Here is a 21637-nt window from a genome sequence, read left to right on the forward strand (position 1 = left end):
AGGCCACTGTTTCATTAAAGTCTGTGGCTGTAATTTGATTAGTGGCTTTGCTTTTCCTATACATGAAAAAAGACCAACATTCAGATACAGAGGGTCCCTGGAAATTTCTTTTTTGAATATAGCATAAAAAATTAAGTGACAGAAAATTCTACTTTTGAACCCAATATATATATATATATATATATATATATATATATATATATATATATATATATATATATATATATATATATATATATATATATATATATATATCCTTTTTAAAACAACAAACTAATTACGTTTCTGTACATATTTATATAGATATTTATTTTGGAATATTGCAACATGTTTAGTCCCAAATCATCCTACATCATTATAAACAATGTTGATGAAACTGTTTACATGAAAAGTGCAAGTTTGATTCATATCTAGTTTCAGTAGATGATGGATGTCAAATGTCATTAGGCTCGGAGTCAGTACCTCAGACACGGTACCTGTCATCACCCCATCCTGGTGAGTGTCTATCATCACCTTGTCGAGAGAAAAATAACCTTTACAGAATGAACTTTCCCCAGTCTGAAGCTTCTCCAAGTCCTGTTTTGAGAAGAATGAGTTCATGCTACAAAAAAGCCTTGTCCTTGTGCATTCATAGCCATAAATGTTGCCAGAGGATGGAGAATGTAGCGGAGCCTTCACTTTGGTATTAAATAACATTTTTTCTTTTCATTAAAAAAAGATATTTAGAAATAAAGCTATATATATATATGCATGTGTATGTGTGTGTGTGTGATGGGACTAAAAAGGTTAAGTCCCCTTGTCCTTTGAAATATGTTTCACTCCCACTCATAAATAAATAATGTCTCTCCTGGTCTCTAGTCCATGCCAGGATCAATGTCTCTTAACATCTTACTTATTTTATTACTGCTTTTGGTTTTCTTGGACTGATTGAAAGTTGTTCAGAGGAAATCTTTGGTTTTGCTTAAGTGTCCGTGACATTTAATCATGACTTTTCTTGCAGTTTAATTCCAACCAGTCAATCAGTTAATCCACTTCAATTGATTCTGTGCTCTCTGTTATGGGCTTGCACTCGTTGGGCATTCTCTGATGTCGACTCAGCTGGGTGGCCTGTGTGAAGCTCCTCTCGCACCTCTCGCACCTAGTGGAGACAACCGAGAAAATTAACAACACCAAGATTTTCTTTAGGGTGACATGGTTTTTGTTTATCCTCTCTAATGTAAAGAGACATTCAAAAGGGCCTTTGGATTTCACCATTCCAAAAAGCTTATTTGGTGGTTACTAGCAGAAGCTTGATGACTATGATAGGGCATGGCCTCGCTGATTCAGATCAGAGAAATCTGTCAATAGTAAGGGGAGTAGGTGATTTCTCAGGAGAGGCCTGTCTTGTCCCTGCTCTGATCGTTGTCACATCAAATAAATAACCAATAAAAAGAGATTTTTAGGAGTGAGCCATCAAAGATGTAGCTTGTCTGCAGCCTGCTCGGTAACCTCTGGAAAAAATTTATGACAAAATTTCACCTGCTGCTTTCAAAATCTGGAATTCAGAATCCACAAGTCCACACTTCCACCCTATATATATATAATACAATTCCACCAAATATTAGACACATGCAGGTCATCATAACATAACTGCTCTAAACACCACATTGTAATTAATGGGGCAGATATTATCCCATAGGGATAGAAGGTTAGAGGCACTAGATCCTTAGAAATGTACATAACCCACCACTAAAACAAGTACTATAATTACCACAGATAGACATTATGAAGGTGCCGAAGCTCCTATTTAGTTTTATGTTCCTAAGCAGAAATATTATTGACGTAGCTGCAGCGCATATTTCTCAAAGCACCAGATTATCCTCTGCACTAATGTGCTGAATAATATCCATTTCCAACAGCTGTGTCGATGGCAGGGGATCTCATATTGTCAGATCTATTGCTTTGTTCTGAGCCATGATTAATTCTTTAATGGAACAACGTAACAGTCTATAAAGATTTTTCAGTATTTCATGTTTATATGGCAGTCGACATTTATTTGGCAAAGTATACATTAAAATACATAATAAACAGCACAAGCCTTATTTATGCATATCACTCGATACAGCAATAAGGTCTACTTATATAAATACATGGGTGACACTCAATATAAATGACCCTGTCTGGAAGAGTTTACAATTGAAACAATGTGAGGTAAGTGCCAGTAATGATGATTCGTTCATAAAGGAGGCAATAGCTTCTCATTTCCCACAAACAACTCATGGTAAATATAATAACAGCTGCTAAACTGGAGTTTTCAGTCGGGAGTTAACAATTCAAAATTTTAAAAGGGTGTAAAAGCTTAGAAGAGTATATCTTTAATAAATATACAATATATACAAGGAGCAAATTGTAATGTGTCCGGTGTTGATAAACTCGACTAAGCCTGTGATGAGGCCAAGCAGTAACTATTGCAGAATTGGGTGACCAATGGGTCTCGTGTGCAGAACAAGAGACTTTTGGACCACTGGACTAATAGAGCATTAAAGCCAAGTTGATCAATGACTGTCATTAACATGTGTACAGTGTCATTACCTATAAGGATAGTTATTTTCTCACCCTAAGGTGCAAGACAAGGGATAAGATAATTGCATTGGGAATCTGGCTCTGAGGGTTTATCCAGGGTCTTTTGCCTGATGCTGAAAAAGTGACCTTGCAAATTGACGGATGTGAGGTCCTGCTGGGGACAAACCAGTCAATCACATTCAGCCTTCCTGATATATCAGGAGCAATGAAACAAAACCAAGTCTTCCACCTCACTTCTTGCCAGGCCTTTGCACTGAAGTATAATTCTCTGTCATTTATATTTACCTTCATCATTTATTTATGCTACACTTCCCAAACATTGTTTATCACTAATGTTTTCAGTCCCTGCCCCGTGGAGCTTACAGTTGTTACCATGCCCATACATTAAAATCAGTTTCATGTTTAACATGTCTGTTTGTTTCTCTCCTTGCTAGGGATGGGCGAATTTGACCCGTTTTGTTTTGCCAAAAATTCACCGCCGGCGAAATGTCAGCGACGCCCATTAAAGTCTATGGGCGTCAAAAAACTTTTGTCGCGCGGCAAAATTTTTTGGACACACGTCTATTTATTTTGACCATACAAGTCTATGGGCATCATTTTTTCCACGAAACAAGGCAAACAAATTCGCCAATCCCTACTCCTTGCAGAAAGAACTCTGATTGGAATCAACCCGGGACTCTGCCTCTGCTCAAGCCACTTCAAGCATTTGCACCAACATCTCTAATAAAGACATATATATAACCTATATTTAACCGCCCTTTTCAAATTGACCTAAGCGTAAGAGTGCTAACGAAGTTTCGAAATGAACGATAGCGAAAGTTCTCTATGAAATGCTTGCGCTGACAAATTAACTGTAGAGAAACTTTACCAGCATTTGGCTACAGAAACGCAACATTTTAGTGAATTAGAGTAATGGTAACGAATTTACACCTGGCAAAGTGTCACGAAGTGTGGTGAAGCGGCCGCTGCCAAAAATTTGCCCTTTAGTGAATTTGCCTCAATGAGTCTTTACTCCTCTATGAATCTGGAGAAGGGAGGCCCACATTGTGGCTCTTCAGGACCTACTGCCACCAGTACAGGGGTGTAACGACAGAGGAGCCACAGAGATATAGGGGGCCCCTTGAGACCCTCATTAATGAGACATTTCAATATATATTGGTAAAACAGGACAAACTCTGGATATGTTGGGGGTCCTAAAATGAATGTGATGTGGGCCCAGTAACATCTAGTCACACCACTGTTACCAGAGGCCACAGGCGGGAAACACTACTTTTAGAAGCATTAACAAAAGTCAAAGTTTCCAAACTCTTTTTTCACCGATTTTACACTCCACACCCCCAGCTAATGTGTCTGCATAGCAATGAATGACGTATTGCTCTTAAACTACATTAAAAATATTCTCTGAACTACATTTCTGAACATGTATTTATTTATAGGGCTGCTAGACCATCTTGCCATACGATTATAAATAAGTTGTGATTCCTTGATTGTCTTTCTGGGAATATTCTAAGCAGCCTGTTCCACTGTTATAAAAAAATGCACTGTGATCTTGACAAATGTAAAATGTCAGCTTTAATGTATCAGACCTATCAGCTCAATGAAAATAATTCAGAAGTATTGATTGCAGAATGATTTTTGGTGTATTCATTAACGTCTATGGGCAGATCATCCCCTCTGAGCGCCTGAAGTGCTGATGACACATTAGTGTATTGCTGATTGTTTATTAGGAAACTGATTAGTTCATGGATTGGTGTGCCAAAATATACTGCTTTTTATTGCATGACAACTTGGAACCAAAGTATTTAGTACTTTTTTTTGGAACTTCGGTAATTTTGGAGAGGAAGGTGTGAAATTAAACTTGTGTTGCAGTTTTATTGTATTACAACATTATTGGAACATTCCAAAATGACTAAACACAAATGCAATAATGAAGAACGAATAGAAAGAGATAATATGTTTGTGTGTCAGTGCTTAACGAATTTCTTTTCCTCTGTGGAAAATAGCACAAATAAATTTGCTTATAATGAAACAAAGTTTGGACCAGTTGCTGGTCAGCAGTCTAAACCATGTTAAAGGGGGATATTCACCTGTCTGTAAATGAACAATTTTTTTTAAAAAAAAAATTTAAATCAAGTTTTCAAGATTTTTACCTGGCAAGCTGCACTTTTCACCATAAGCTCCCCACAGTCCCCCTATGGGTAGATCTACACAGGGGATTTTGTTTGCTATGGTCCAATGAAAAGATCTGTACAAGTCAGATGTAGATGCAGACATATTAAAATAATTGGACTGATATGAGGATCTAATGTATAAACAATATGAAAGAATTCCTATCCAATATGTAAAAAGCTAAATAAATGCATGCTGCATTTTCATATGAAAAGGATAGGATTTTGCCACTTCTGGTGACTGAATTTCTGGTTATTAAAAATGAAATTCGGCTCTTCTAGTGCCAATAGCACAATTGCTCTCTCTGCGCTAGCGATGCGGCCCCCCCTCAGGCAGCAAGGGGCACAGAATCATTCTTGATACAGGTGCATGAAAACAAGAAACCAATCAACAATATCTGATAAGATTTTATATTACAACATGAAGGATCGGCTTTTGGAGCTTCTCACAAGTCTCATGCTGTTGAATGCAGTTGTTTGACATGCCAGAAAATCTGACAAACTTCCATGAGGTTCTACCCATAGTCATTTGCAGGGGCGCTCCGCCAATGAGGCGAGCTGAGGATTCCAGGGGCGGCAAAAAGCTGCTCCTGCACCTTTAAGAGCTTAATTTCCGGTTTTTAAACCGGAAATACGGCTGTGCTATTGCGAGAGAGCGCAATTGCGCTCTCCGCAATCGTGTTCCTGCCTCCCCTCCCGACAGGTAAGTCGGTGCGGGGGGCGGCATTGCAGGAGCAGCCTCAGGCGGCTCCTTCCCCAGAAACGGCGCTGGTCATTTGAACCTAAGGTTACCACCTGTTTGGTTTTGACCCAAACAGTTTGGTTTTCTTAGGGCCTGTTCGGGTCTCAACCTTCTGTTCCGTTTTCAGCCTTGTAAAACCCAAACAATAGTCTGGCCAATAAATGAAAAACATTTAAAGGCTCACCTCAACATGGCTTAGTTATTACCAAGTGCACTTCATTTCTTATTATTTCAGAAACAAAAACGCAAATAAAAAAGTTTTTTTTTAAAATTAGCATTACTATGTTTCCGAGCTTTCTGGATAACTGATTTATGTATAATAGATCCTATGCTATCTGCCTCACCCCCTTTGTTCGGGTTTAGTGGCCAGCAAAGGTGACAACCCTAGACTTGAACCCCCTCGCCTATACTAGCATTGTCAAAGCATACTTCCTATACTTGAGCAAAGTATAAAAACATTATAATAAATATATGTTTACTAATACTAACTAATGACTTTTGCTAAATGTGAAAACAGGACGAACTAATAAAAAAATATATATATAAATTTATAATATATAAATATATTTATTAAAAAAGCAAACATACAGTGTATATATGTTTATATCTATAGAATGGGCTTACAGAAAAGTAACATATCACATTAAAATAAATCTATTTATCATTGCTGGCCTTTAAACCTCTTCAATTAATTACTAAAATCTATTTACAGTGCAGCCAGAGGAAATCAATTATATTTCAGCTTTGCTTTTCCCATTCCTTCTAACAACTGTTTAATGGGGGCTATTTGTCAAAGGCTTCCATCTGCAAATATTACACAAAATGAATGGGGAGCCAGAATTAAGTACAGTATCTAAGTGTTCTTTTTTCTTACAAGACAGGTATTGTCTTTCTAATGTATTATTGCTCATGGTTTATCAAGTGACGAGAATTAATTTGAGGAGAAAAATCTTTTCTCCAAATTCAGTTCCAGTTTTTTCCCCAAAGACTTCAATAGAGTTTGCACCTGATAAACATTGAGAAAAGTTTTTCGGAATTGCATTGCATCTCAAATTGAATCTCGTCCATGAGTTCTCATGTGATAAACCTTTTTCTCACTGAACTGAATCTGGCCCAAAGTAAGAAAACAAAGCTTGTGACCTTTTATGAATATTATCTAAAAATTTGGAATAAAAATCCTTTTAAGATTAGTTATGTTTTTGGTTGGTCATAATTCACTAATCCCATTGATTGTGCAGATGAGTTATGGGAGTGCAGGGCGGTATATTACTGGATCAGCCAATGACCCAATAAATATTCTAGATAAGGTCCTATATTTTTTTCTAGTTTTTGTGTTAAAGATAAATATACAGGTCGGTCAGGAAATGACCAAATTGTACAAAACCAATGTGTGCGGCTGAGGTTTTCAGATTTAGAGTTAAGTCTCTAAAGCAACTGGACTTTATGACCTGGATGAATAAGAATCTCAATTGACATACTAATATGAGCATTCTGCTGCTTTGCCATACAATATTGGTACACAGATGACCTGCTTCACAAGTTGAACATTATTTGTAAAGTGGAACCAACTTCTTGCAGGTAAAAGGGAAGCAGTGCAGTCATAAAGGGGATAGTCTAGAAGGATTGGGCAAAACCCATTGGGACAAATTCACTAAGCACCGAAGCGCCGAACGCTAGCGTTAATTCGCTAGCGTTTGGCATTTTCGTTACTGCACAAATTCACTAACGAACGCTGGCGTAGTTTTGCTAGTGTTACTTCGCACTCTTACGCCAGGCGAATTTTCGCTAGCGATGTAACTACGCAAATTCACTAACTTGCGCAGTGTACTGAACGCTACCTTTTACGCTAGACTTCCTTCGCCACCTCAGACCTGGCGAAGCGCAATAGAGTAGATAGGGATTGTTTGAAAAAAAGTCAACATTTTTTCTAAGTCCCAAAAAACGCTGGCGTGTTTTCTACATTATGGGTGATAGGCTGAAAAAGATCGAAAAAATTTTTGGGGCTCCCCTCCTTCCCCCCTACATTTCCTGACTCATGGCAACTTACCTAGACAGTGGGCACATGTGTAGGGCAAAATAAAATGTTTATTTGCTGATTTGAAGGTTTTCTAGGCATTTGTAGTGCTGATACGTGTTCCTCCATTGAAATTTGAATTTCGCGCCGTATGCAAATTAGCCTTCGCTAGCGTAACTTCGCTTTACATAGCGAATCAAAGCTAGTGCAACTTCGCAACCTTATGCTACCCCTGAGCGCAACTTCGGATTTTAGTGAATTTGCGGAGCGCTGGCGAAACTACGCCTGGCGAAGTGCGGCGAAGTTGCGCCTGGTGCAACTTCGCATCTTAGTGAATTTGCCCCATTGATTCTGTGTTTGTAGTTATAAAAGCAGGGGGAAAGGGGGAAATTATTCAATCTGCATAACAATAAAAATAAGCAATGTGCTACTAAAACATTATGTATAATTGTTAAGAATACAAACTCTGTACTTGAAAACTCTATCCCTTTCTGTGTGTTACTGATGAAGCTTCTCCTTAGCTACTTACTTAAATGGCTTTTCGCCCGTGTGCGTCCGGATATGATTGTTTAATGTAGTTGCCCCAGCAAAGGCTCTGCCACAATAGCCACACTTGAAGGGTCTATCGCTGGAGTGGGTGACGACGTGGTTCCTTAATTCTGAAGGCTGGGAGAAGGACTGAGTGCAATGTCCACACTGGTAAGGCCTAAAATAGATACAAACACAGTTGAACTGTCTCTATATGGACTTTTAAATGTCTTTTATAACAGTGGGGTTTTTATTTTTTTTAATTCTTTAAAAGTGTCTAATCAAACAAGAATGCTTACACAGCCCCTGCCCCCAGAATACAAAAAGAATACGATTTTTTTGCTAGGGTGACAAAACACTTTTTATTTAACATTTTTATGAACTGTGCTATTTTTCATTACCCTTCTGTAAGAGGCCATTGGTAATCTAGATTTGCCTTTTGATTATCTGACTTGACCATGACATCTGTTCCAGAATTTAGTGCCTAAGCCTTAATACATGTGGAACCAGAGTAAGACAACCCTAAAATATATTTTACCTAAGGTTTGATTAATGCTGTGAAGGCAGCTATATGCACTGCTTTACTGTCTACTGCTGTGGACATTGGGGAGCCAAAGTCATACTGTATATGAGGGAAGGAGCACACCAACTTGTTCTGGTAATTGCCTTTATCACATTTTATTGTAGCAGTTGAAGCACAGGCTTTTGGGGACCAACTCCTTCCTCGGGGTTGGTCCCTGAAAGCCTGTGCTTCAAATTTTGTAATAAAATGTGATAAAACCAATCGTCAGAACAAGTTGGTGTGCTTCTTCCCTCATATATGACTTGGATGGTATATTTGGTTCTGGAAGCGGTCTGGGAGGTAAATGCACCCGGCAGAGTAAAGTAAGTGGTGTGCTGCAAAAATAATTGGACATTGGGACGACACCAGGCAACTGTAATTGCAGCTACATGTTCATCACTGACAGAGCTTTAGAACATCTCCTTTGTATTCATTTACAGCCACTAAAGAGTCTGGACAGAGAGCGGGAATATGTGTCTGTCTGCCAAGAAGCTCCCAGGACATTGTGGTGGAAGTTATATGTAGCTTTGGAGTGACTGCCCCAGCATTAAAGAGTCTTTGAAAATGTTGGCAGCTATAAGACGCAAACTAATTTTCTGATTGCTTTTCTAATTTGAGGACAGTCACAAGTGTTGGGATGCTAAAGGAGTGCAAGGTTTTCTGCACATTACAGCGGTTGCTCCTTTGTTGCCACATGCAGCACAAGGCTGCGAGTATGGTGAAAGGGAGCTCTGTACTTAAATGATATGTAAACCTTCTCCACAAAAATGTAATCAGTGAACAGCCTCTTTGAAATCTTTACATAACTGCCACTCTGGTTGTTTAAAGGTTATTATTAAGGCTGCAGCATCCCCTTAATCACTTAGAAATGCTTCTACTCCTCTAAACCACTCCGCCCCCTCCCACAGGAATTTACTTTGGCTGTTAGCTAATGAGCATGCTCAGTTCTTCTCAGCTCTGATTATTAAACACACCCTCCAGCCAATGAAGAGATAGCATTGCCAGTTCCCATAGAAACCTCAAACTGTCTGATCCTATTTTTTCACCTAACCACCTCTCCTGAGCAGAACTTTTTATCAAAGTATGGTGCGCCTGCATTCTGCATTGCATGAACTTTACAGCATACATGTCCTGTTTGTAGATGTCACTGATGATGTGTCAGAGGGAAAATGTCCGCCGGAGGGAGGGGTATATGCAGTACAAATATGCCCAACATGGTAGGAAAATGTTTATATGTCAAAATGACTTTTTTTTTAAAGTAGATTTATTTTAATAGGAGATTACAACCTGCTATACTATTTTATGGTATTGGATTGTATTTATAAAGTTTCCTTGCTCTTTACTTACAAAATTAACTTTAAAAGTGCTCCAAATATTTTTCATCGCAACATGGGGGCGCTCACTTAGCAAGAGCAGCTTGTTGTTGCTTTGAATTTAAGAGATTCTTATGATTCTCCAGGCCGACATCAGCTCTATACTTCCAGTTAGATCAGCACATGTTTGTATTCTACCTATACCTTGGTGCCTGGTACATTCAGCTTTATAGCTCCTATTGGGGAGCAAATGCAGCTTATAGCCAATAACAGTATCTGCTTCATCGTGCAAAGCAACATGTGATTTACCTGCTGATGACTCTATCTTTAATCTAGAGTTATACAGACATGACTATCACCTCTGTTTTAGAGATATATTTTATATAGCACTTTGTAAAACTTTCATTACCTTTTTAAAAGGATCTATAAAAAAAATGAAAATTTTATATAAATATTATAAATCATTTATGAAATAATCTAGTTACTCTTCATTCCCCACATCTAAGAACCTCCTGAAACTCTTAATTCTCTCTTCGTGCAATAGGTGGAGTCAGTTTTGAGTAGGGACGCACTAAATCCTCTGTTTTGGATTCGGCCAAACCCCTGAATCATTGTCGAAAGATTCGGGTGAATGCTGAACTGAATCCTAATTTGTATATGCAAATTAGAGGTGGGAAGGGGAAAACATTTTTTATATCCTTGTTTTGTGACAAAAAGTCACGATTTCTCTCCCCATCCCTAATTTGCATATGCAAATGAGGATTAGGATTCAGTTTGGCTGGGCAGAAGGATTCCTGTATTCGGAGCATCCCTAGTTTTGAGTCACAGTTTTACTCTTTCAAAACAACTGGCCTGTTTCTCTGCATACAGGGTGTGTGCCACAATCAGTTTTTTTGTTAGCTTTTGTTTGTGCAGGCATCAGTTGATTGAGTGAGCTCTGCTAGTATAGGGAGACATAGTAGACCTACGTGTCAATCAAAATCTGACCCAGATTAGCAGGAAAAGAGCATGAAGTGAGACAGTTTGCAGAGAGGGAGATACTGAAGAGTAACTTGATATTTTCATAAATAGTACCGAATTTTTAATTGATTATATTTAGAAAATGTAATAGTTCAGTGAGATGAAGCTTATATAAAATTTTCATTTTTCCAATAGTTCCCCTATAACGGAGCTAATATAACAAAATAAGAAAAAGAGCAGACAATACATAAATACAATAAACAAACAGCCGTAGTCTCTGCTTTTCATTATAGTCAAAAAACATGAACTGCTCTAACTATTATTATTTATTGCAAAATTCAATCCAGCAGTTTTAACAAAATAAACTTTAGTGGAACAGGACTACTGAATATGCAGCGTGCTTGAGAAATGCATAAGAATAATACCACTTATAGTGATTATACAACTTTTATAATGCTACTTCTCAGCCAGGAATTGTTATATTGACCAGGTAACAGACAAACTCATATGACATCATTATTCTAAAATAGCTTGGACCTTGATCTTGTGCTCTGACCCTACCACCCTCTCCAAAACTACCAGCCATGCATTTAAAATTGTATCCCCCTACTGTAAATGATAAAGAATAATAGAAGTTATGTTGGTGTTCTGAGACTTTTATGTGGTCACGGAATGCTAGAGTGACATCTAATCTCCTTAATATTTAGGATTATACAGCTGTAACAATTTATCCACAAAACTATACATTGCTTCCTGCAGAAGATACTGTTAGTATGATGGATCAGAGCAACATATGCAACAAGTCCAATATAAAGTTTGAATTTCACAGATTATTTTGAATAACAGATTATTCAACAGCTATGAAGCCAAATAATTGGTGAGACACCTAGAAATTGCCTATCTCACATTTTCTTTTATACCATCATTTTGCATTGAAGGTGCACATCACATACTGTGATTAGTGATGGGCGAATTTGCGCCGTTTCGCTGAAAAATTAGCGAAATGGCGCCGTCCTCTCGTTTTTGACGCTGGCGTCCATTTTTTGAAAAAAAAATTCGTGGGCGTTTCGCGAATTTATTTGCTGGTGGCGAATCGCGCAAATTCGCCGCAAATTCGCGCCTGGCGAATAAATTCGCCCATTACTAACTGTGATTGGCCCCCTGGCACAACGGATGAAAACATGCAAATCTGCCCAAGACAATACATTTAAAAGGTTACATAGAAAGTTCTACACTTTTTTACAAATATGTGCTAGATTCAATTCAGTGAGAAAAGGGTTTTTCATGTGAAAACTCATGGACGAGATGCAATTCAGTTCAGAGAAAATGTTTCTCACTGTTTATCACGTGAAAACTCTATTGAAGTCTATGGGGAAAAACTGGAACTGAATTTGGAGAAAAGTTTTTTATATTTGAAATGAATCTCGTCTTACATGATAAACCATGAGATAACTTTTTCTCAGTGAATTGAATCTGACCCATGTTGTTTGAGCAACTCCATGGCATAGAATACTAAGAAGTAGACCGTCACTGGTATTGATCATTACTCTCCATGAAAATTCTATCTCTGTAAATACAAACAATATAAGAACACAAGTCAATTTTATTTATTGGATATCTAGTATAGGTCAATCTAAAAACAACTGGACTTGCTGAGTAATCAATGAAGACGTTTCACTACTCATCCGAGCAGCTTCTACAGTTCATCTGACTGGTGTGGGAAGTTTTCGGCATATAAACTCTTCCTGTACTAGATATACCATGACCTGGATGAATGAAAATCTTCATAGTCTTATTTATTGGATGTTTATCTCGGCCTTTTATTATTGCCTTAGCCATAGAGACACAGACAATAGGGTGAAAATCTGCCACTCTCCATTAATTTCTATAGGATTCTTAAAAGAGTATTTATCAATGCGTGAAAGTGAAAGGTCACCCTTTGATAAATATGCCTGTAAAAATCCCATAGAGATGAATGGAGAGTGGTGGAATTTCACACTAGAGACTAGAGACTTTACTCTTTGATAAATATACCCCATTTTCTCTGATTATGCTTTTTATAGTCAAGCAATGGAGACTTACTGTATGCTAGATTAGCATAGATTTGAGTCCTTATTATGGGTATCAAAATTATCATTCAAATATTTTATACTAAAAGCTACTAAAGACGACATAGTCCCAGAATATCTTGGGTCAGGGGTAATTTCTGTACCGATGATGTGGAGATTGGCACTTGAGAGGCCTAAAGCTGGCCATAGATGCAAAGATCCTATCGTACGAATCATCGTACGATCGGACTTTCCCATCTCCCGACCCGCCACTAACCATTCAGATCAAAGTCTTACCAGTCAGATTAGTTAAAGAACAGATCAGCAATGTTCTGCCCCTGACAGCAATCGTACGATATCTACTGTATGTCCAACCAAAGCTAGTGACAGTCTCCCACTGAAAATCATACGATCGGCAATACACGCAGAGATATTATCGGCAGCCGACAGAAATTTTCTAACCTGTCCGATTGACCAAACGACCGATCTCCGCCGGACGAAATGCTCCACACACGTTCCGAAAATCGTACGAATCCTCGATTCGTACGATCAGATCTTTGCGTCTAAGGCCAGCTTAAGGGTCTCATCAAAAATGCAAAAACTGCATTACAGTCTCACAGTTTGTTGAACACTGTACTAGGAAAATAGATTTAGATTCAGAAATATGATAGACTACAAACACAGATATTGCAGCCTTCAGAATATTATAGTTTTATGTTGTGGTTCGGGAGGCCTCATAATATATATTTTAATCATTCTACATATATATATCAAAACCGGACAGGTGGCAACTCTAATATATATATACTATATACACATATATTTTTTTTTCATATATAACCTTGTGTTGTTACAGCTTATAATAACATGCTTCTACAAATCAGAACATGTACATGATTGTGAAAAGCCATGTAAGAAAAAAACCAATGTAATCCAAATGAAACAAGGACTTCAAGCTAATATTTTTGAAGAAATGTATCTAAAAAAGTATAAAGGGATGAATCTGAGCTAGTTCTCTCTCTTTCTCATATATAATATCTTTAACACAAATACAAAACATTGCATTTTGAATGTAACAAATACAATTGAATGCAATGAAATATACATTTTAGTCCAAATATTAAAACCATAAAGGGCACAATGCTTTTGTGGAAAGCATTTTTTTTCAATCCCCAGCACTCGTATTGTTATATATATATATATGAAATATATTTGTTGAAAAAAAAAAGCTAAGTAGACAGAATTTTCATGTTAAATTAATCAGATTTTTTTTTTTCTATTGCCAACCATGAGAACTGTCAAATGAACAAGCTTTGATGCATAAATAATAGCTCTATTATATGCACTGTGCCACTGGCTAAAGTACCAGAAATACTAATTCACTTGTTCAGCTAAATTTCATCTTCAGTTCACGGCCATAAAATTCTGTATTGACAAACATTCAAACCAACTTTGACTCTAAGGTATCTGGTCAACATTTTTCTTCTGTATGGATATTTGTTTATTGAATAAATAGCATCTGTTTTCCTCCACATCACTGCTAGAGCAGGTATATCTTTTTGACAGCTCTACACGATTTATAGCTTTGCATGCTCTGAAGAAAAATAGTGCTAAGCAAAAAATTCCAATTCATTGCCTCTTAGTACTTAATTAAGTTCATACACATTGCATGCCAGAGGTGAACCCTTAATGATTGTGACACAAAAACAGAGAAGCGGCATATTTTATATCCCAGGGATGTGTGGTTTTGTTTTGTAAAATGCATGAATATAAGTTAACATAGAGCATAGTTTGTTTGGGTTGTAACTTACAAAGTATTAGTTTTATGATGTACTGGTATTAATGCTATTAATAAGATTCAGATTCCCATAACTATGTTGGTGTTATAGCCCCAAAATGCACATAGTTCTTCCAGGTGCAGTAACTCATTACAGCCAATAATATATTATTAAACAGGTGACCAAAAAATGCTACTTGTTGATTGGTTGCTGAAGGTGATTAGACCTGTAGCTAACTTTGCACCTCTTAATCCATTACCTTCATATTGTTCTTTGCACATGCTAATATTATTTTTCATCCATTTATGGGGCCAAAACAGCATATCCCAAACAATATCTGGAGGGGAATTTGTCAATAGTTGCAGTCTTCCAATTACAAGTCTGCATAGACTTGGGGGGGGGGTCTAAAGTTTTATTAACCTGATCTGATTATCTACTTAGGTTATCAGATCATGTAAAGATCACCTGTCTAGTGAGGATTTTCCATTCCACAATATAATATATTTACATGGCATTAAATATGCCAGCACATAAACTTATAGTGAGACAACATAGAAATAGACAACAAAGAGTCAAAAGACTGACATATTCATGGAGAGGAATATTTATGTGGTGTTTTTTCCTTGAGGTCATGGATTCAAATAGTGGATCAGGCAAGGATATTGTTCTAACAACTCATAGCCATTTAATTTCTATCATACGACCTCCCACCCAACCACTCAATGTTATGGCATGTTTTGCGATTGTTGTTTGTGCTGTACTAAAGAATAGAACACATTTAAATGTTTGTAAAATGTGTTTGAGTGACCTTTTAAAGTTTCTGAGGGGAGCAATGCATTTCTACTATACATTAAACATATACAGGTATCATAAGTCGGCATGTCTTTGCCACAAAATGTTTACATTGGAATGTTAAATAAAAGGTGATACCACAACAAGGCAAGGCTAAGATTATTTATATGAGAGTTGATGCAAATCTTTGTCACCCATGTATTATATTGTGGATAATGTACCCCCTATTGTCAAATAAATGGGTTATTATAAATCACCAAGACATTACATGACAATGACAAAGGCTGAATGCTTTTATACAGGTCATGGAACTACTAGGTGACTTTTAATATCCTCATATTTTACAAAAGGAGAAAAAATATTTATTATAATATACAAGTTTCAATAACTCATGTGACTCAACCATTTTAACTGATGACATCACTAAGCATGGTTTATAAGGCTATAATTTGCAGGATATTGTGGCTCTTGTGTATTATAGAGCAATAAACTCATATCTGAGTGCTTTAACAAAAGACTTACAGTACTTCTGGTCCAATCGAACTTTGACTGATTTTCAAAACAACTGTTTTATGTATTTTACTTTACTGCCCAAGCCTTCAGTTATAGTGATTTTTTTTACCTGTCTGGGTTCTGGGTGCACACATGCATCTGTAGAAGAATTCGTTGGGTGAAAGTCTTAAAGCATTGTCCACATTTCCAAAGATGCCAGTCACTGAATTCTGAGTTTAGCTGGCTTGTTGAGGTAGGACTGGCAAGTATTCGCTGGTTTTTTACATTGATCTGGTTAAATCCTGTGTCCAGAGGCCCAGATTTCTCCATTAGAGAATAATTTCTATTGCATGGAGTCTGTGGGAAAACTAGGGACCTTTGCAATGAGCTGCTTAACTTGCCATTTTTGTTGAAAGATTGTAATGTGTCTTGCCGTGACATTGCTTCAATAACTGGTGAAGGAACATTCACTGCAAAAAAAACAAAAAAACAGAGATTATAATCACAAATATTTCGTGCAAACAAAAAATTTTCTTTTTTCACAGGGAGGAAATGTCCAGTATGCCATTGGCTGTTAACAATAAGAGTGAGTCATTACTCTTAAAGGAGATGCAAAGGCTTCTCATTAAATTAAGGGATTATAATAGAATCCTTAAAACCAAACAACTTTCCAATATACATGCTTTACTTTATTCTTTCTGTTGAAATAATCAGTCCGTTTTCCTCTGCAGCCACAGTCAGCCTTAGGCAGCTGCTTGCTTCATTTCTGCTATAACCCTGTAATTAGAATCCCTTATCTTAATATAGATAGGTGAGCTATAGGGTCAAACCCCACAGGGCTGCAGCAGCAGAATTCCACAGTCTAACTGCTAAAATAAATAAGATGCTAATACCGGAAATGAGTTTGCTTTTGAAGATTGGAACAGCAGACCTGCTTTTTTCATAAACTAAAAGACTTTTCAGCTAACCATCTTATTGTAAAATCATAATACAATACTAAATATGCATCATCTACTTTGACTGAATATTTGAATGATTTCAAAATATTTTATACACACAGTAATACAATCATGCCACTTGCAACTCTTTATAGAGCACCTGTCACCCTAAAATAGTTTCTCTCACTAGAGATGTGGGTTAATAGACTCCAACTCCTGCTAGAGGAAACAATAGTTTTTTTTAGTTTTTTTAAATGGCCTCACCAGCACTAGACTTCCCACAACAAGAGTGAGCTCCTGGTGCAAGCGGCTGTGGGGGAAATTTACTAAAAGGCGAAGACGTCATTTCGGCACTTCCCCGATTTACTAACGGTAGCTGGCGTAATTTCACCAAGGAGATAGACTCTGGCGCAACTTCGCACTATAACGCCAGACGAATTTTCTGGCGAAAAGAGCGTTACTACGCAAGTTTTTGATTTTACTGAACGTTACCTCTATCGACAGACTTGCCTTCCCCACCTCAGACCAGGCAAAGTGCAATAGAGTAGATAGGTGTAGAACGCTGGCGTTTTTTCCTATTTAAAGGGTGACAGACTGAAAAAGATGATAATTTTTTTTTGGGGTACCCTCCTTCCCCCCTACATTTGCTAACATATGGCATTTAAACTATACTGTGGGCACATGTTTAGGGCATTATAACAACTTTATATAATTTTATTAAGGTTCCCTGGCCTTGTGTAGTGTAATGTATTTGCTGCAGCATATACGGCCATTGTACTTTAACTGCACGCCGTATGCTAATTAGCCAACGCGAGTGTAACTTCAAACTGCTGAACGTAATTTCGCTGGCAAAATTTCGTCAGCATTCGGGACCCTGTGCGCAATTTCGATCTTCGTGAATTGGCATTGTCCAGACGAAATTACGCCTGGCGAAGTGTTTCGATGTGCGCAAAGCCAGCGCTGGCGAATTTTCGCCTGTTAGTGAATTTGCCCCGAACGTTGTGTACTGTTCATGCACATAATGAGCTTCTTACATAGGCTCCTCACAATCTGCACATGTGCATAAGTAGAGTTGCGGCACTCACTCATTATGGGCATGCGTGTGCCCCACAGTGCAGGCAGCCTAACGCTGGAGGGGACAATTTAAAAAAAATGATTTGAGACAGTCGTCCTTTAAGGGAAGTCATGGAAATGAGTTTAAGCATACTGGGTCTCTTACAGTTTTCATCCTGAGCAATGCACTGCAATGGAATCCCAAAGAATGATGTGTAGCTGTCATTGTACCAGACCAACAGTTCTGTGCCTCTTGGGATGTCAATACAAGCTCTATAAAATATATTCGATCTGGAAAAGAGAAAAGAAAAGCATTTGTCACATCTTTTTACATTCAGATAGTCGTGAATAAATATTCAAAGATGACCTAAAAGTACTGCATATTTTCCATTATACTCTTACTATACTTAGCAAACAAAAATAAGACAATGGGTGTTTAGATTGCAATAATGTTGAATAAAGCAATATCCCAAAAACAACAGATCTTTAGAATAATTCATTATAAAAAAAACTTCAGTCCTTCACTAACTTCAGTCAACTGAAAAAGACTGAGGGCTCCAATGTTTTTACAGAATTGCAGACTGGCAAGATAAGACATGAAAGAGATACCATAATCACATATACTGTATTTTCACTGTTTTTCCTCAAACTAATTTAATATGTATACCGGTATGGGACCTGTTATCCAGAATGCTCGGGACACAAAGTTTCCCAGATAAGGAATTATTATTACAATTTGGATTTCGATACCTTATGTCTTGTTAGAAAGTAATTTACACATTACATAAACCCAACAGGAGTGTTTTGCATCCAATGAGGATTAATTATATCTTCGTTTGGATCAAGTACAAGCTACTGTTTTATTACTACCAAGAAAAACGCTATACGTTTTAAATTCTAATTATTTCATTATAATAAAGTCTATAGGAGATGGCCTACCCATAATTTGGAACTTTCTGGATAACGGGTTTCCAAATAACAGATCTCATACATGTTTACATTGTTTCAACAATGTTTAGTTGTGGAAGAGGACTCGTGTGTGTGTGTGTTGTGCTTTCAGTTTTACAACAGGCAAATTCAGGGTGTGTATGGTGTGCGAGGCTATAAGCAGCCCTGGGATTAAGAGCCCATTGTTTAGCTTGGTACAGGAGAGTGTGTTTCAGAGCATAGAGTCCTATGGATTTCCTATTGAATAAAGAACTCTCTGTTCAGCAGTGCTTTATTGAAGAGGAGCACTTAGGTGACCCATCCCTTAACTTACGTTTCATTCAGATGTGCATGTTTGGGAGAGGTCTTAAGGAAAGGGCACAGACATTTACCGGGGCAGAAGTGTTGCCTGAATGAACACTAAGAGCCACATCCTTGTACTTCTGTATTTTTTTATCCCTTATATTGACTGTCTTTAATTAGGCAGTTATCTTTTAAAGTTATATATATATATATATATATATATATATATATATATATATATATATATATATATATATATATATATATCCTCCTTTTAAACCAAGTGGCTTGTAAAAGAAGGAAACTACAGATAATTATTTCTTCAGCGGGTTTAGACTACAAAGATTTGCTTCTACACATGTGAAAGGGAAGAAGATAAAAATGTAAATGTTTGTTAAACCTTTACTTTCAACTTTCCATAAAAATTGTCTGGAAGAGGGCAATTTGTTCATTGTAGAACGCTGCAGACATAGGGGGATCCTTCAACACATTTTTCACTGCAGTGAGATATGCACTTGTCAACATATTTTGTCACCGCAAAGTGGCTCTTGGCAACGAGATCATAAAGATCAATAAAAAAGTGCAGATTCTCAATATTTTACTTGCAGCTGCAAAACTATCTTCTTTTTCTCCATATTTACAGCAATATTGTCTCACATGGGCGCTGCTTGCTAAGCAGAATGTTTTTCTTTAGCTTTCTATGAATATGTGACAAAAACTAACATCTTTCTCAATTTCACTCTTTTCTCTTTACCTTCGCTAATAGAGTTGTTTCAAATTGACTCAACTACGTTGACTTAAAGTCCCTGACATTTGCAAAGAGAAATAAGAGCAGCAGCTTAAAAAAATGATTAAAAAAATCAAATCTACTTTGTAATTTGCCATTGCAAACATTTCATCTTTCACTTTGGCTCTACCTAACATAAACAAAGCAATGTAGCAATGAAGGTATTAAAGACCAAAATGACAAAGTTTGCTGCTGAAAGAGCAGAACTGTTTTCAAGCAATGGGTGGTCTCTAAGGGTTGGTGTAGACCAAAAAATAGTGTAAGCATACTCCATTTCTTCCAAGAGTAAAACGCGTCCAAAACTCGCACAACGCTCTGCATGCTGAAGTACATCAAAGGGATTTTTCTCATTTCGGATAATATTTCCCTTGCTGACATGTATTTAGTATTGTGGTTGGATGACTCATAAAGATAGCTTCATGGCGTCCCAACGCTGTTGAAGCAGAACACATGCCAATGGACATTATTGTCAGCCTCAAAATAAAAACAAAACGTTCAACTGAGGGTCAATCAATCACACAGCTCTTTGAAGAAAATTCCATTTAGATATTAGAAATCATAACACAGTGAATTCAAACCAGCTGACATTTTCTGTAATGGACGTGTATGGACAATACAAAAATAGGCCAATACGTAAATATCCACTTCTCTTTTTCCATTTCACTGAGTCATTGCTAATTTAACACAATGTATTTCCCTTTTTTATGATCCAAAATACACCGCATGGTAGCTGGCTAGCTATATTTCATAAATGTCACAAACATACATGGAAACATATACGACATGGGCAGTGTAGCAGAGGTTTGCTGAGCACTGTTGCTGTTCTAAAAAATTTAATTATTTTTTTTCAATAGCTTTACATAATAATGTCATTTTAATTTTCCATGTGATCATGGGCTGCTTACAGTTAGCCTGATGAAATGCATACAGAAATAGGAGCCCAAATTGTTTTTATTTGCAGCATTAAAGAGCATTGAATTCTACCATCAACCAGACTAATTATGATTGGGTTTAGAAAAGAATTACCATGAGAAAAAATGTAATATACAAAAACGTTAAACAATTGTATACCAAAACCTAATCAGAGAAACTTTGAAACATGACTAATAATTTAGAACTGACGCAAACTCATGCATATATTCTGTAAATAGCACACAGCGCTTTACAGAGATAATACATCATTCATATGCCCCAGTGAAGCTTGCAATCTAAGATCCCTATACAACCTCCTGTACATTTTATCAGGAGCCAATTAAACTGCCTGAGGAAACACACTCAGACACAGGGAGATCATACAAATACCTTGCAGATTATTCCCAGAACTCAGGTTATGTGTTATGTGAAGGTATGGAGGGGTGTGTGTATGGATGCTGGGTTTTCATTTGGAGGGGTTGAACTTGATGGACTTTGTCTTTTTTCAACCTGATTTAACTATGTAAATATGTAACTATGTTACCTACTAATCCAACATGCTATTAAAGGGCATGTAAAGTCTAAAATTGAATAAGGCTAGAAATGCTGTATTTTGTATACTAAATATAAACATGAACTTACTCCACCACAAGCCTAATCAAACAAATAATTTATGCTTTTAAGTTGGCTACAGGGGGTCACCATTTTATAACTTTGTTAAACATATTTCAAGACTAAGACTAAGTGCACATGCTCAG

The 21637-nt window shown here is 37.1% G+C and overlaps 1 protein-coding gene across 1 annotated transcript in view; it reads right to left on the reverse strand.

The window, feature by feature from the left end:
* Positions 1-288: 288 nt before the first annotated feature.
* The window catches only part of prdm6.S (PR domain 6 S homeolog), a 75594-nt gene continuing 54245 nt past the window's right edge, over positions 289-21637 (reverse strand). Inside the window, exons 5-8 of the mRNA XM_018244284.2 lie at positions 18117-18241; positions 16090-16429; positions 8016-8192; positions 289-1138 (exon numbers count right to left, since the gene is read on the reverse strand). Of these exons, the coding sequence (XP_018099773.1) occupies positions 1024-1138; positions 8016-8192; positions 16090-16429; positions 18117-18241 (757 nt within the window). The 3' untranslated portion in view covers positions 289-1023. The remainder of the gene's footprint in view (positions 1139-8015; positions 8193-16089; positions 16430-18116; positions 18242-21637) is intronic.

Source organism: Xenopus laevis, chromosome 1S (assembly GCF_017654675.1).
Source record: "Xenopus laevis strain J_2021 chromosome 1S, Xenopus_laevis_v10.1, whole genome shotgun sequence".
Lineage (NCBI taxonomy): Eukaryota > Metazoa > Chordata > Amphibia > Anura > Pipidae > Xenopus > Xenopus laevis.